The 17,361-nt window shown below is 40.2% G+C and overlaps 1 protein-coding gene across 16 annotated transcripts in view; it reads left to right on the top strand.

Moving 5' to 3' along the window:
* The first annotated feature begins 1,020 nt into the window (after window positions 1-1,020).
* The window catches only part of cacna1db (calcium voltage-gated channel subunit alpha1 Db), a 37,205-nt gene continuing 20,864 nt past the window's right edge, over window positions 1,021-17,361 (top strand). For 11 of the 16 annotated variants that reach the window (XM_088400333.1, XM_088400316.1, XM_088400268.1 and 8 more), the window contains exons 1-12: window positions 1,021-1,153; window positions 3,891-4,359; window positions 4,979-5,084; window positions 12,028-12,167; window positions 12,480-12,622; window positions 13,716-13,868; window positions 14,790-14,986; window positions 15,545-15,648; window positions 15,733-15,902; window positions 16,553-16,627; window positions 17,005-17,089; window positions 17,194-17,220. In XM_088400333.1, coding sequence (XP_088256459.1) covers window positions 1,120-1,153; window positions 3,891-4,359; window positions 4,979-5,084; window positions 12,028-12,167; window positions 12,480-12,622; window positions 13,716-13,868; window positions 14,790-14,986; window positions 15,545-15,648; window positions 15,733-15,902; window positions 16,553-16,627; window positions 17,005-17,089; window positions 17,194-17,220 — 1,703 coding nt within the window. In that variant the 5' untranslated portion in view covers window positions 1,021-1,119. The remainder of the gene's footprint in view (window positions 1,154-3,890; window positions 4,360-4,978; window positions 5,085-12,027; window positions 12,168-12,479; window positions 12,623-13,715; window positions 13,869-14,789; window positions 14,987-15,544; window positions 15,649-15,732; window positions 15,903-16,552; window positions 16,628-17,004; window positions 17,090-17,193; window positions 17,221-17,361) is intronic. The other 5 variants (XM_088400368.1, XM_088400258.1, XM_088400361.1 and 2 more) reach the window with 3 other exon arrangements.

Here is a 17,361-nt window from a genome sequence, read left to right as displayed (position 1 = left end):
AGACAGCTTGGTTGAGTTCAATCACAATTCTTGTTCAAAAAGCTCTGTTTTCAGGAAAGTGCAATACAGCGCTGGGCCCTTCAAGAGCGGAAAGTCTCCATTCAGAAAAGGGCAAAGTCCAAGGTTGTTAGATCAGTTTTATATTCAGTAGCACATTGTGGGCCGGGATTGATGGGCGATGAGTCTTCGGGGTGGGGCAAGTTCGAAGGAGAGTCTGCTTCCATGCGAGTGGTGCTGGTTATGGGCGATTCGGTGTGTTGGTGGGGGCTGTTGGTGTGTGTGTGTGGAGGGGGTTGTTGTCTTCCATCCCGTATCTCGGCCTTGGCGATCATCTTTGGCCGAGTTCTCGGGTGGCTCCTTCTGGCACCAGCTGGTTTTATCTCCACGTGACCTTCCTGTGAACATTCTCCTCCAATCTCGGACATACACTGTCGTACCGCATTCAACCGTATCTTTTTCTTTGTTAGGTCAAGATATTTCCCTCTGTGCAGAACGTTCAGTAGTAATCAAAAACTGGCGTCTAGCATTAGTCAAAACATAAGATACAATCAAGTACTGAACGGTCAAGACGACTGCGGCCATGTCCATGATTCAGAGAAAAAACATCAGGCATGCATTCCACAGTTCCTTAAGGGTCATTAAGGTATTTAGGCAATATATCAAAAGTCATTTGTTATTTCAAAGTCCTCAGAAATATATATATCAGATCATAAAGTTATAAAAACCTTTCTCATCACCACTTATCAAAAATGTCTAGTTATGTCTTCTTTATTGATTTGGTGTGTAGGTATAATTATATGCTTCAAATGTTTCTTTTATTTATTTAATATGTGAATATACTTGTCTGCTTATGTACTTTATTCAATGAGGTTTGAGCATATCTGTTTTTGTAGCGAGGCAGGACTTTTTGTATTTCGACCTCATTCCTTCAAGAGGACACTGGAGCAGGGATTATAATGGAAGGATTATGCGCAACCGTTTATCCCTCATACAGGCACAGGTAATCCAATCACTGGTAACCTTCCAGCACGGCTCGGACAACTCATCTTCTCTGGAAAAGCAGCACAGTGAAAGCACAGCGAGGCACTATGAGGCCTCAATGGGAAGGCAGGTGACAGAATGCCATTTATTGTAAGAGGAAGACCCCTGAGGGGTAAGTGCTTTATTTTGAGAGAGAATAATTCCCAATTTGATAACAATCATCATGTGTTTATTTATCAGGTCTTTGAACACAGAACAATTAGGTAAAGATATACCAAGCGATTATTAAAAGAGTTTTGGGCTTCTGTTAAAACATGATACATATAGGGGGGTAAATCCATACTTAAGTGAAAACAAATGAGAGAAAACGGATATGTGTCTGTCTCTGTCTCAAAGCCAAGTGTGGGGGCGTCTTTCACCGTTTCGTCAAACAAAACCTTTGGTAGTTATTTTTAATTTACCAAAACGTTGGAATTTTCTATGATCCGTGAACATTCTCTGAATATTATACACCTTATTTCAAAACAGCAACAGGTGCATAAAAATGTAAGTGTGTATTCATTTCCATGCATGTCCAATTGTGCAGCATATTGCAATTTTCTCCAGTTATGGCCAACAGCTGACTGAGTGGCTAAGGGTTGTTCGGGTTCGATCCAATGTTGGCAAAAGTGGGCTGAGGTTGCGCTACCCTCCTCCTGGTTAATGTGCGCACGGACACCCGGATGTGGCCAACATGATTGTCGCTCCTCGCAAGGTTCCGCGCTCGGAAAATGTTGGCAATATAACTCAGGTTAGCCTCGGATTTACTCTCCAACGATGAGTTGGATCTGACGTGGAGCATTTCCATGTGGATTCGAGGATGCAAGAAGAAGAAGATGAACTGTCAGAAGGTAATAATATAGAAAAGAAAAATAGAAAAACGGAGGAGAGTTGGTGCGCTCTTGTGTGTGCGTGCTTATGTGCGAGTGTATGTGCGCGCGCCTGCGTTAGGAAAGAAGAAGGAGCTGTACAATATTTTTCAGATTTTGACATTACTTTTTGATGCCTATATAGTGTCATTTGAAATGAACGGACTTAATTTTGCAACACCTTGCAAAGACGCGACCTGCCTCGCAGAAAAGTGATAACCAGTTGTTATCCAGCGGTTTTCACAACTACACACACGCGCACAAAAATTATATTTATACACTCCGATAACGTGTACAAGAGAGGAAGATAAGTGATCTAATATTGTAAAATCTTAGACTAAATGCGATGTATTGTTCTAGTATTTTATGTAATGACTCTCCATTTGGGGAAAAGCATGTAAGATTTGATTTACCGTTCAACAAAACCACCCTGTATTTTACTGCAAGGTGTTTTCTGAGAGAGTGAACTCTGCAGGCAGCGTGGATTCAGTTCTAACTTAGTGTGAATGATTGTCTGTAGCTATTTGTGCCCTAGTGACTCGTCCAGGGTGTACGTAGTCAGCTGAGATAGACTCTTCCCTGTGACCCCGAAAATGATAAGTGCAATTGGAAATACTTTGAGGGATGTTTTTTTGTTGAATGTCAAAGCTTCTTCTTGCTCCATTTGCATTCCAGCTGTCGGTTGAATAGCCCCAGCATATATGTTTTAGACTCATTATGATTTGAAGACTCATTTTTGGGATGACATGACATTACAAAACTAGCTCCTGTATGCCAAAGAGATGAGTCAAGGGCACTGTTTTTTTAACGCTCAGTTTACATTGATTTTAATGACTCGCTCATCCATTCATGCAGATGGTCCTCTTTGTTCCCCCATGCTCACGCCACACCACATCGTTTTATTATTTGTGTCAAGCGTGAAAGCTCAAGGGACAGCGGTATGCTTTTGATTTGGTGAAATGTGAAGTTCTATTAGAAAACAAACAATTGCTTTCCACAGAGCTATATAGGAAGTGTCCTTGCAAGAAAATGTTACATTTTGTCAAAGATCCCATTAAATCATTTATTTTCTCTTGGTAATGTTCTGGTCTGTTTGCATTGGTGGTTGAAGTATGGCATTGGCCAACCGGATCTAGCATATGACTGCTGCGGCAACTACAGGACTGGAGTGTGATCTTATGGCCTTGAATATCATGAAATAATATGTGTGTTTTATATGTACCAATAGCGAGAAAGAAAATGTTGAGAAGCTGTTACCAATAGCCTTTTAAAATAAAAAAAATGTCTTCACACTCTCCTTTTTATTGTCACCTGTTTCCTCTCTTTGTAACAATCTGCATCTATGTTGACAATCTCACTATGTTTTTATGGTTCAGACATTGCAGTATATGTGGAGCCTCAAAATATGATACAAGGTCACAGTTTTTCTGTTGCAGTACGTCTGTAAATGTGTGGTGCTGAATCAATTAGTGTGGAGGCGAAGAGTTGGCTAAGTGTGTTTTTTTTTCACGATGGTCCATTTCACTTGGATTCAGCCGCTTCACTGGGTGTGAAGTGGGCTTTTTGAAGCATGACTGGCATATGCAGTTTGGAACTGGGCTCCATTAATGCTCCAACAATATGACCACAGTTAACAAATGCGTCTGACATATTGCAACTTGGAAAAATAATTTCTAAAGATTGCAAACAATACTGTTGCTCTACATGGCTTCATCTGGTTGGTGTAATTTCATAAACCATAATAATTTTTTATTCAAATTTTGATTTAATTTACTGTATCTTTCTCATTAAAATAAGTGTTACATTGTCCAATTTTGTCCAATTTGCATTACTTGTTTATTACCCATAGAGTTGGCTTTCGAAATGCAATATAAAAATTCATTTGATGCTTGCTAACCTGCAAGCATTGTTCATTGCACAAATGTTGTTATTGGTTAGCATGGTTGTTGAAGGTATTGCATATTTATTTGCTAATGTATTGCCTCTTTCTTGTCTTAATAGGGGCACAGTATGCCAGCAACAAAAGGACCACTTCCTCTGCTGATGCTTCAGCCCTTTGGTCAGAAAGCCAAACTCATCTCCACCAACTCAGCCCACCTGAGTCCCTGCACGCCCCCGCCAGCAGTGGCAAGCCCGTCGGCTCGTCCTACGGCCTACTGGGAGCAAAGAGTGGCACCCATGTACCCGGTGGCACCAGTTCCGCTGTCAGCCCGGTTCTTGCTTGGCATGCGGCCATTAACGCTGCTCGCCAAGCGCAGGGCGATGTTGCAAAGGTTGACTTGAGTCCACAGCGCACACCATGCGCCACGGGAGCGGCTCCTGTCGGCTCATTGGCACAGAGAAAGAGGCAGCAATATGCCAAGAGCAAAAAACAGGGCGGGTCCACTAACAGCAGGCCACCCAGAGCGTTGTTCTGCCTCACCCTCAACAACCCCATCCGCAGGGCCTGCATCAGCCTGGTGGAGTGGAAGTATCCTTTCAATTTAGTTGTTGTGGTTGTTGAAAAAATAATGACAATTTGACTGAAAATCAGTGAGTAAAATAATCTTCCTGCATTATTCTAACTGAGAAGGGGAGGGAAAGCTATAAGCTGGTCATCTAAAACAGGAGGCAATATTTACCAAAAAACAGAGGTTGTTTCCAGTGGCAGAGCTAGAGGTGGGCCCGCAGGGGCACTGGAACCCCCCTTGAAATACTCATGGACCAGCTCATTGACTTTTGGGTATTTTTCCCAAATCCTCATTTGCACTCACGCCCCCCTCAAAGAAAATAATCCTAGCTCCACCAGTGGTTATTTTGCGCTTTAGGTAGCTGTGATGGTTTTTTGTATGGACAACTCAGGAGGACCCCACACGTGTAAAATGAAGTTGGAAGTAATGAAATCAGAAGACAAACAAACCCAACACGTTCCATTTTAATCTGGATGTGGGTATAGACTTTTCTGTACAATATGCTGTTAATCCAAACTGATTTTGATCTTCCAGCATTGTTGTAGCTATGCGCTCAAATGAGTTCCATTCTTATCTTATCATTTTATTTTTCATATACTTCAGTGTGGTAAAAACCTTCCTTAATCATTTGACTTTCAGACCATTCGATATATTTATACTGCTGTCTATTTTTGCCAACTGCGTGGCCTTAGCCATCTACATCCCTTTCCCTGGAGATGACTCCAATTCTACCAACCAAGAGCTGGTAAGTACCATACAGCAGAAAAGTATACAATGTGGATAGTGATGTAATGGCTAAACTGTTACATGACACATGCATGTGGTCTTTATAGCGGAACAGATTTGCCTTTCAGGATCAAGTCACACTGTCAATCAGTCAACTATTGATTGATTCATGTGGTTTTCTCTGACTCCCACTGCCTCACACATTTCACATATATAGATGTTGGGTTAGATTTTGGCTCTAAATTGCCCATAGGTATAAATAAGAGAGTGAACAGTCATGTGTGGCCTATGATTGACTGGCGACTCGTTCAATTTATAGTCTGCTGAAATAACCTCCAGTTCCCCATGAGTCCTAAACAGGATAAGTAGGATAGACAATGGATGGATAGATCAGTTGCTTTTTTATAGGCAGATTCTACATGTTCTTAGAAAACCATTCAGTCAGTGTTTGCTTTGGTCTCTGAGCCTTGTAGGAAGTGAGTGTCTCAGTAGACCGAGAGGAATTGCTAGTTGTGCACAGAGAAACATTGCATGTTTCATCAACAGATGGGGATTACTCATTTTGTGTGTATAGTATGTATGTGTGTGTGCATGCATCATCACATCACAATGCACATTGTGTGTGTGTGTGTGTGCGCGCGTGTGTGTACATGAGAGTGAAAGTGAACTTGAGTACATCTCTCAGGGACATGAGCCCTATTTCATCATTTCTCTAATTTGTTTGAATTTTGAAAACAAAATTCTCAGCGGAACTACTGGTGTGTGGGCAGTGTGGTATCAATTCCCGCACAGTGGTGCTGTGTAACTGGTTATTTGTCTCTATACGTGTCCTGCGACTGGCTGGCGACCAGTTCAAGGTGTAGTCTGCCTTTTGCCCGATGTTAGCTGGGATAGACTCCAGCTCCCCCATGATCTATCTACATATATGCAACTGGCTGTTGGCATCAAAGTCAATAATCATCAGCTTTGCGATCACAAATATGATGACACTTTTGTCAAGTATCGTTCCCATGAAGGGTCGATGAGAAAACAGACTCTAATTGTCCTTAGTTGCCAATGTGAGTGTGGGTGGTTGTTTACCCATATGTGCCATGTGTAGACCTGCAGCATGTGTACCACACGTGTGCCCCTCCCTCACCCGTGGGTTTGTATGTATGTGACGTCTTTGGTTTGTTTGCATGTAATTTTGCGTGTGCGATTCTCAGAAGCAATAGTCGGATTGCATCATTTTCCCGGTCTGGGATTAAAGGTTTAGAGGGAAGAGGAAATGAGAGTGACACTAAGCAGCATATGGCTTTGACCAACACGTGTGTTTTTTTACTCTGTGTCGAAATAGAAATATGATGAGCAATGAATAGATATGCTCATGACAATTTTATAGAATTCCATATGACAACACTAGTCAACAGCAAATTTTAGTCAGAGAGCTTTATGAGCTCCTTAAACACACACACATGCACACGCGCTCTTTGTGCACTACAGAAATGTAGGTACTCTCAAATTTCAGTTAGAATTGTTGTCTTGAGCCTTATTAGAAAATAAATTCCAAGATGATAAGTTAATTTGAATGTTGGGCAAATGAGGTTTAGGGCACCACAGCAATAGTCAGACTGCAGACGAGCATCTGTCCAACAACTAGGACAGGATTTGTTCGGTGACACTGTTTCCAAATTATTTCCTTATTATTCCTAATTTATTATCCATTAAAATCCTGCACTTTGGCTGTCTAGATAGCAAATAAAAATATCTTTTTCCTATCATTTTTCATGTTAAATTGTTTGCCATTGTGCCATGCAAGTAATTCCCCTGAGCTGTAATTGGTATTGTTAAACAGCCAGATTAAGAATGAATGACAGTGGCTGACTGGCTAAACATCTTGGCAATGTATAAATTGAACAAGTTTATGCTGTGCGTGACAAATGACAACTTCATTCGCTGCCTGTAGGATGAATTTGTCCACAAGATATTTTGCTGTCCCAAGTTTGGGTCAGTTTTTGTGTACGCATAACACTGGTCACAACTTTTCTTATATAACTATATTATATAACTATTTCTGCCTTTACGTCAATTGATTATTTTTGTGTGTTTGACCTCAGTGAAGGTCTGCACTCTCCTTCACCTTGTTTACAAGCACAGCAGGCTTTCGAGGCAACTGTCACCATGACGACTTGATTGGAGTGGAGTGTGCAGGAACAGGGCTGTCAACAAGTATGTCAGGTCGAAGGCAACTTGTCCAAGAAATTTCCAAAAGAGCCCCCCAGAAAGCAAGAGAAGTCAGAGGAGACACTAATGAGGCTTGAGGAGGATGGTAAAAGAAAAAGCACTGCTAGAAAAAGTAATTAAAATAGAGCATGAGGAGAAAGAATGAGGGCAGGAAAGGGGATGGAGGAATGACGAGCATGAGAATGGCATCATGTCTCACATCACAATACAGGAAGTAAGAGTGATGATATTGAATAAATCCTATGTGCTCATCCTAAAATGTTGAAGTGTGTGACTTAAAGAATCATGTAATGGGATAGTAGAAAATAGCTTGGTGGACGAATCCCTTGTTTGTCTCACAAGGTGAAAATCACTTAACAATTAAAGCAGCTAATGTGAAGTGACGCTGTTGCTGTGGTTTAGCTCGGAAGACTCCCTCTTGCTCCTGCGGTCCATTTTCTTCCATTTCCTCTTGTATCAAATGTGCCCCCTTATCATGTTCGTGGACACATTTTCCTCCATTGTTGTAAACTGGTAGCATCTCATTCCTATGGTGGTCCTGTGCAAAACATAACAGCAAATAACTAAAGGTGTCCTGATCTAATATTGATATCAGAAAAAAAATCAGCATGGACCATCTCATTTTGCAGTCAAAATCTGAGATAAAGATTTGAGGTTATTCTTTGAGAGAAGGAAAACAGTACATGTGTCTTATTGTCTTTTTCAAGCAGCACTTTAATTATGAATGGTTTGTGTAGCTATTGAACACACAGGTGTACCATTAAATACTGTAACTTATCATCATCATTGTCATGATATTATGAGCATGCTGCCATGTTTAGCGGTAACCACGCGCACTGCTGCTTTCCTCGACCTTTCATCTTATTGTGGCTAATGAGAACACAATCTAATAGGAGCTGATTAGTCTGCTGGCTGCCTGCTTGAGTCGCCTTCCGTACGTTTTTCCAGCACACCATACAAATGAAAATCAATGATAATGTTGATGGTACTGTTGGAGTTATGTTCATCATGAAAGAGGAAAGGACGTTTTGAATTTTGGAGGGTTAGTAGATGTATCACGTTGCAAAGATGTGACACATTTGAAGTGGTCAAGCTGTGATGACGCTCCTTCTGTTCATTCAACGAAAAGGAAAATGAGTGTCTGTCCAATAAAAAGCTTCTCCAAATGTGTATTTTTATTTGGAACCAACATTTTGCTGTTTTTCCTAAAAGAGTTTTATACTCTTATACCCAGAAAGCTGGAATGACTACTCGTTTACACCATGAGGCTAACATCACAGCTCTGAGTAATACGAAGCAAAGTATAACAGGAGAGTCACAAAGCATTGAGTGTTGTGTCAGCTTCAGTTATTGTCACTGAGGTTAGTGGCAGCAAGTGAACCAGTGTGTTTGTGTGGTAATGCCAGCCTTTCAGTCCCATGAGTGCAGATGCATGTTCACACATTAGTGTAAAGGCCAAGCTTGTTGGTCACAGATTGAATCAAAAGGCCCCTTAAGAAAAAAAAAAATCATAGTCATTCTCACGTTGCATACAATGCTCTGTTGCTTATAATATATTTGAGTGTGTTTGGTTAGAGTCAAGTCACCCTAAAACTAAATAAACTAAAACAAAAAAAGAAAAAAAAGAAAGAAAAAAAAACCTTAAATACATAAACAAATAAAATTAAATAAATAAATAAAAATAAATAAATAAATAAATAAATAAATAAATAAATAAATAAATAAATAAATAACAAGCAAGGCAGTTAATCTGGTGCTTGTGTTGTGTGAATGCTACTTCTTGATAAAACTGCAAAGTTTCACACAACATAATGTTGCACTTCCAAAGCACCGCCAGTTCATTTGTGTTGCTACCAGATTTGTTTAAATGCGAGTAGATTACTTTTGTCCTCCTTTTCTCTTCTCCCTACTCTGCTTTTAAAGACCACCAATTACAGTAGATACTATAATTAAAGTGATAACAAATTTCCCAAAAATTACTTTATTGTATCTAAATGACGGTTGCTGTCCATCCATTCATTTTTTTATCCCAGTTGACGTTGGGGCGAGAGGACTTGTACATGCTGAATTGATTTCCAGCCAGTCGTAGTGCACATATCAACTGACAGCAATCACATCAATCTTTTCACACATAAATAGTGTGTGTGAAAGATGGTTATCTTAAAAAATACATTCATTGACTAAAACACTTAACACATTACAACATACCCAAGCAATCTGTTGGTACCGTCTATATACGTTCCCTAGTGGCTAACAGCCGTATAGACATGACGTGATTGGCACTTGAGGGGGTTATTTTATTTCTTGCATTATAGAATAACTGTAATTAATTCACTCAAATGTTAAAAGAGTTTTACATGATTTGGTTGATGCAGTGCCCTGTAATGAGAAGAATGGGGCCTAGTAGTGCTGTATAATTGGTGGACCGGCTAAAACACTGGTGCTTGTACAAACACCAATCAATCATGTTTAAAACAATTCATTACCTGATTAACTTTAAGTGCTGCAAATACACATCTGTAAGGGGGGGGGGGTCCTTCAGCAAAATACAAATGTTTCCTTCTTTTTGCTGTTGCCACTACAACCAGAATTCACGACTCATTCAGGATTCATGTGCAAAAAAAATCTAGGACATTTCATTTATCCTCTGCTGTACTTTGTCCTGGCTTTGGCTCTAGTAAGCAGAATTTCTTGTCCGGTTCCCAAAAGAGAGGATTTGAAGGCTTACTCGATGCGCTGCTCCTCCTTAAATCAATTAAGCTGCTTTTCTTTCTCTCTCAATGAGGGTCCAAGCCTGCGTTTTGTTGTCATTAGTGAAGATTTAGATCATCTTAAAGTCATGGGAGCTAAAGATTAAAGAAAAGCAGCAAAAATTATTTTGGTTCCCACTGCAAATAAAGTTTTTGGAGAGAAATAATATGGAACTTCACGGTTACTCCGTCAAGCGTTATTGCAGGGACTCATCTTTCTTGACTGTCCCAAGTTCAAGTCTCATTCAGTGCCCACACATATTTAAAAAAAAGAAGCCTTATTTCCATGGCAACCGTATCCTGACTACAGCTGTACTATATGGCTCACAAGGAGATTACTGTGATTATGTGTGAAGATTTCCCCCCCCCCTCTTGCGTATTCCTTCAAAATGTAATTCAAAGGCTGGATGGTCTCATAAGGAAAAATACTGTAAAAAAATACAGCTGCTCCCAGAAAGTAGCCAAGATTCTGCCCTTAAAAAGGTTCTAATGCTCAACTGATGGGCTCTCTCAGAGAAGTATTAATTCAAAGGCATGTTTGTTCTTGTAGTTGTATTGACTGGAGTGCATCAAAAATGACTACGAGTGTGCTTGACTCAGAAACCTTATATAATCTTCTTCTCATCTCACTTTCTTGATCTTCACATCCATTGGTTTTCACACCCCACAATGTCACCCATGACTGTGGCTTGAACTCATGCATTTATGTGCTAATATTTTCTTGAAAATTATGGTTGATCCTATGACTTTAGGAGCGTTGATTTATCAAATATAAAATAAGATGATTGCTGTTTTTTGTGTGTGTCGTTCTCCTGAATCGGGCTCCAACGAGTCCGTTCATGTTTCTGCCGTGGAGACCGCTTACCTCTCCTGTGCTGAATTTAAAGGGAATGAGGAGCTTCCATTAGCTGGGAAACAAGTTGGCCGTGTTCACGCTCACAATGGTGCAAACATCTCTTTGTAATTGCGTCTGAGAAAATACCAAAAGAAAGAAAACCCATGTATCCGTTGGACTGGTTTTGTGCTAGACTTCTGATGGGCATGAAAATAGGGCACCATTCATTTGTATGTGTGTGTCAGCACATCAGTGGCCATGTGACTGCATCATTTGTGGTCTCTTGTAATCTCCATACTTTGGCTGCTGTGCCAGCAGTTCAACAGGTTGACGAGCAGATATTTCAGACCGAGTGTAAACACAACCACAACACAGCTGGGAAATCTCAGCATCAACCTCATTTTAATTTCTACGCGACTCACAGCCAAAACTTTGATAAAATTTTTAGTTGGAGGATTCAGTTACTTTTTGATCAATTTCCTGTTTTTTTTGTCTTTAAAGAAGAGTCTGAGGTGGGATGTTTTTAAATGGGGCCACTGGAAGGCATTTACCTATAAAGGATTTGAGATGACGTTTCTTAAACAGAGCTGTCTGTTTACTGCCCGTGAATGACCAAGTCCCATTCAAGAGCACTTGCTGTGTTTACGTCATCAAAATCAGCACAAGTGCTTAGCTTAATGGGCCTCTAAAGCTGCCAACTCGCTGACCCTTTTGCATGGCATAATGCAGACATGAACACAGAGAATGAGTGTATGTGCGTGTGTGTGTGTGTGTGTGTGTGTGTGTGTGGGAGAAGCAGAAAGACAAGTGCTCATGGAGGCGAATACAACAATGATGGTGTTTTCTGTGAGAGAGAACGCAAATCGGACCGACGACATAAACACAAAAAAAGTAGATTGTGTGCAGGATCGTCCAAGTTCAGACACCTGTCTCTATTACCCAACCGAGTTGCCATGGAAACTTGTAGATTGTTCAAGCCTGATCTTTGAAATATGCTTTGAAAGAAACATCTTTGCTGTTGGTAATTTCCCATCCATCCATGCACTGGTTGTCCACGAAAATAAATAAATAAAATAAAATAATGAAAACATAACTGAAAAAATGAAAACAAAAAATTCATCCCCATTTTCCTTTTGCTTCCACTCTGTTAACAGGAAACAGTCGAATATGCCTTCCTGATCATTTTCACTATTGAGACATTTTTGAAGATTATTGCCTATGGTCTGGTCATGCACCAGAACTCCTACGTTAGAAATGGCTGGAACATGCTGGACTTTGTCATCGTCATAGTAGGGTGAGTTTTCATTTTTCTTTTTGATTCTAATTTGATTTTGTGTGTATATAGTACTCACGCCCTTTAGCACACAATCCTGAAAAATGTATGACACACACCCTCATTGAAAGTTTCCCCCCATTTTATTTCACATTGTCATTATATATTTTTCCTTTAATGCAGAGTCGCAATTCAAATTATAAAATGAATATGTGCAAAACATAAACAGTTTTTATTTTGGTCTGTCAAAAATAAGTGACTGATATTTGGGCCCTCTAAATTGTACATGTAGACGGGAGAACATCTCTCTCACGCTCGTTCCGCTCTCCACAGCTTGTTCAGTGTTGTCCTGGAGATGATAACCAAAGACGCTGACTCGGGCGGCCAGACAGGAGGCAAGCCTGGGGGGTTTGATGTCAAGGCCCTCCGAGCCTTTCGAGTACTTCGCCCTCTTCGCCTTGTCTCTGGCGTTCCAAGTGAGTTGACACACATCATGTTTAACAAGTAACAGCCATTCAAAGTCGCATCACACAAGCATGGACATATTTAGAGTCTTCAATTTTGTAATGTGAGAGAAAGGCCACACAGCATAGGGAGATCAGGCAAAAAGAAAGCCGAAACTAAAATGAACCCGGGACCTTTCGACTGTGAGGCGGATGTGCTGATCACTTCCTGCCCACTTATAACTAACAATAACAGTCATAACCCAGGATGTGCCACTCGGATCAAGCCTCGACTCATACAAGACTCATGCTTATGAATCGAGAAAATAACCCAGCCTGTAGAGGATTCCTCCTCTGGGTCCTCACATTTCCATAGCAACGCACCATGAGGAGGAAAGATGAAGCTGAACTGAACTGAAAGATTTTCACATTTGGTTTCAATGAATATTCCATTTCTGGGAAAATGCAATCATCACATTCTGACCTCTGACAAGAAAAATCATGGCCTGGAAAGTGTGAGTGTCAGCGTGTGTGTAATCCTCTCTTTCATCCAATCATTCGTCCATATTTTCTGGATCATCTTAAAACATTTTAGCAGAAATGTTATGTAAAGTAAAAGCCAAAACCTACTGAACACACTTTTTGTAGTAAATGTACGCCATCAAATAAATGATAAATCATAAACACCCATATGCATAGTAGAATTGATTGTGGTCATCTGACTTTCACTTTTTGCATAATAGTAAGGCCCATTAAAAGAGCAAATAAGGAGACCCGTGTTGATGTAACATATCACTGCTCATTTGCATTCGGTGCATTTGCTTTAAAGTAAATTACATAGTGGAGAGAACACTGAGGCAAAAAATGTCAAAGCGGCAACTCTAATGAGTGACATTCTATTAACTTCATTGTAACATTGCTGAAACAACAAATCAAAGTGACCCAAATGTGTAGCCATGTTAGGGCAGAATGATTTTGAAATGAAGCTGCATTACAATAAACAAAACCAGATTTAGAGGTTATGCTAAAATAAAGGCATATGCACCATGCGAGTTAGTTCATTTATATAACTCAATCAGAGTTGGGCTTTCTCTGATAAACACTCACTTGTTGTGCGTGTTTGCAGGTCTGCAGGTGGTTTTGAACTCAATCATCAAAGCCATGGTCCCTCTGCTTCACATCGCTCTGCTGGTCCTTTTTGTCATCATCATCTATGCCATCATCGGCCTGGAGCTCTTCATTGGCAAAATGCACGCTACCTGCTATGTGATCCAAACAGGTGAGGCTTTGACATGACTTGAACTTTTTTGCCATTCAATGACACATTAGTTCTAGGTTGTTAAAAAGGCGGATGTTTGGTATGGATGATCCGTCTTTAGCATAGTACATACAGGCTTTAAATCCACAGAGTTAATGGACATATTGCATATCGCAAATACTGCAAGCTTAAAGGACAGATGGTGGCTCCTATCCATCCAGCGATTAGAGGACTAATATCCACCTATTGTTTTTTATTGCTTTCATAATCTAAATATGTATACTGTATACAAAGGATTACATACAGTCGGGAGAGCTGGGTTCAAATAGTGTGTGGCGTTTGCATGTTAGTTGAGTTTTCTTGCAATGCTGTGCTTCCTCACACATTCCAACATACTTGTAATTGTGAGTGTGAATAGTTCTCTTTTTCTTGTAATTACTTTTTAAATGTTATTTTTTTGCAATATTTTTGAGCTATTATTTATTTTTTTCAACCCAGCCGCTTTGGCGAATTGGTCTTGCACTGTGGGTTATCTGCCTTTAATTGTGAGTGTGAATAGTTCTCATTTTCTTGTAATTACTTTTTAAATGTTATTTTTTTACAGTATCTATGGATTTTTTTATTTTTAGCTTTATTTATTTTTTTCAACCCAGTCGCTTTGGCTAATTGGTCTTGCACTGTGGTGTATGTGCCGTTTTCTTCTGGTACAATTTTACTCGTCTACAGTTTTGATTTTTGTATTGTGATGTTATTTTATTGCAAGTAGAAAAAAAATAATATCAGTACTGTATACTATATGACAACTGAAACACTACAGGGACTTAGATTAATCAAGACAGCACAGTGCACTGCCTCACAGTTTAGAAGTTCATATCTTGGGTTCCTGTGAGTTTCTTTAGATACATCAGGTTGTTAATTCTTAATTATGATTGTTTTGTTCAGGTATTCCGGCAGAAGAGGAGCCAACGCCATGCGCGGTGACCGGCAACGGTCGCCACTGCACACTAAACGCGACTGTGTGCAGAGAAGGCTGGCAAGGCCCCAACAATGGCATCACCAACTTTGACAATTTCTTGTTTGCCATGCTCACTGTGTTCCAGTGTATTACCATGGAGGGATGGACTGATGTACTCTACTGGGTAAGATTAATCATAGTAATGCAACATGATAAAGACACACACACACAAAAAACAGTCTCACAGTTTTGAGGGGTTGAACCTCAGCTCTGGCTCTCCTTTGCGGATTTTACAAGTTCTCCCCATTCCAAAAGCATGCATATTCAGTTCAATAAAGATTAAATTATCCATAGGAGTAAATATGAATGTGAGTGCTTGTTTATTTATCTGTACCTTTGCGATTACAATGCATACACATATTGAGCGATAAAGACCATACAATGTTGTCTTGTCGTCCCTCGCTCTTGTGGCCTTCCTCATTGTCCTCTTCAGCCTCCTGTGTTACCATGCCAAAGTCATGCCAAGGCTGTTGCTAAAGCAGCCGACAAATGACATGACAAATCTAGGAAGACTTCATGGACAGAGTTGAGGGAAAGGAAAATTCAGATATTCTATCTTTTTGATGTCTCAAACAGGCATGCTGGTTTGCTTTACTGTACAACTGCACTCTCATGAAATGTTAAAATATGTTTTGATAGGACTTTAACCCGTTTTATTTATTCTCTTTGTGTGTGTTTCTAGATGAATGACGCGATGGGCTTTGAGCTGCCGTGGGTCTACTTTGTCAGTCTGGTCATCTTTGGTTCTTTCTTTGTTCTTAACTTGGTCTTAGGTGTCCTCAGTGGGTAGGTTTCTTCTCTTGGATTTTAGGCCACGTTGTTGACTTGTGACAACGATGACCTAGCTCTATGCGCCCTCGCTGTATATAGAGAATTCTCCAAAGAGCGAGAGAAGGCCAAGGCACGAGGTGACTTCCAGAAGCTGCGTGAGAAGCAGCAGCTCGAGGAAGACCTGAAGGGCTACCTGGACTGGATCACACAGGCCGAGGACATTGATCCTGAGAATGAAGACGAGGGAGATGAGGAGGGAAAGCGCAACAGTGAGTTCCCTGAAGTTTAATTCACTATTCGTACACTTTGACACCAACTTACTTGTATCAAGACTTAGGTCTCCAAAGGTCTTGCATCGGTGCAGACAAGTCTCATGCAAGACTATTCAGTGCTTTTCATGTCTGTTTTCCTCTTACCTTTGCTTCTTCACCTGTGTTTGCATCCTTAACAATGTAGTATTTTAGTCAATGATTGCGCCTTGTAGCACTGTTAGTTGCTACTAAAGTTTGTCCTCCCCAGAATTCTTTTGTATTTCATGTCTACTCTTGTTGCCAACTATTTCTACAATGGACTTGATGTACAGATTTTCAAGCCTTTCATAATTGGGTTCCACCTATCTCTCTCTACTGTATGCCATATGTTCTAATAGTAAGATTAGAATAGTGCTGCTGTCATGTAGCAGCACATCCCACAAAATAAACAAATGAGTCACGATCGTCACACTAAGGTTAACTAAAGCTGAGTGTCACCTCAGTATGTATGGTCCTTTCTTCTTAATAAGAGAAAATAAACCATCATTTATCATTTGGTTAAAGAATGTTTTCTGGCCTCTATTTCTGGCCTCTGTTCCACTGCTGTGTACTGACTCGCTGCTTCCTCTGCTGTCTGGCTATGTGAACTGCATGTTGTTAACACCAAGGGGTCACGTTAGCAGACCTCACCGAGAAGAAGAAAGGAAAATTTGGTTGGTTCACCCAGTCCACAGAGACACAGGGTAAATGTGTGTTTAACCCAAATGGTGTTTTCATGCACATTGTGTCAATCATTTGTCATGCAATTTATTGGCATGATTTTAGTTCTCCACAACATTGGTCTGTATGTGCCCATATCTCATCCCTTCATCACCATTTGAAAATATCACTTCACTATGACTTTATTGGACAATATATTGGATGTATTGCCAATCTTGGCCCAAGTTGTTTTACATAGACTTACATTTGTCTACATATTAAAACAAGATAATTGTTGTCAACAAGAAAATATTTTATAACGTGCGAAAGACAAATGTGTTAATTTCAGGACACAGGAAGTCCTTGTTCTATTTTGTCAATGTATTTTTTTATAGTGTCTGGTTTTTGTGTGATTCAACAGCGAGCGTGCCCACAAGTGAGACCGAGTCTGTGAACACTGACAATCACAGCGAGGATGACAAATGGCTCTGCTGTGCTCCTTTGTGGTGAGTGTCATATTGCATTTTTATCGACCCTTTCACGCGTTACTTGCAGTATATACAGCTGCAACACAGCGTTGTTAAAAAGTTTCATCCTCTGTTTTCCTCAGTAAAAAAATTACTAAGTCAAAATGCAGGTTAGTACAGCGGTATGATATCACCCAGTAGGTGTATGTGCCTCATCCCAGTGGATTCAACTCATCCTGCATGCCTCGAGTTTCTTTCATTGTTTGAACTCTACATTCATCCCCGATGTTGTCCATTACTAATTAAATGAG

The sequence above is a fragment of the Syngnathus floridae genome, chromosome 2 (genome assembly GCF_059516105.1).
Source record: "Syngnathus floridae isolate MCC-2025c chromosome 2, RoL_Sflo_1.0, whole genome shotgun sequence".
NCBI classification, from domain to species: domain Eukaryota; kingdom Metazoa; phylum Chordata; class Actinopteri; order Syngnathiformes; family Syngnathidae; genus Syngnathus; species Syngnathus floridae.
Note: the sequence above shows the minus strand (reverse complement) of the source record. Positions and strands in the feature narration are given on the sequence as shown.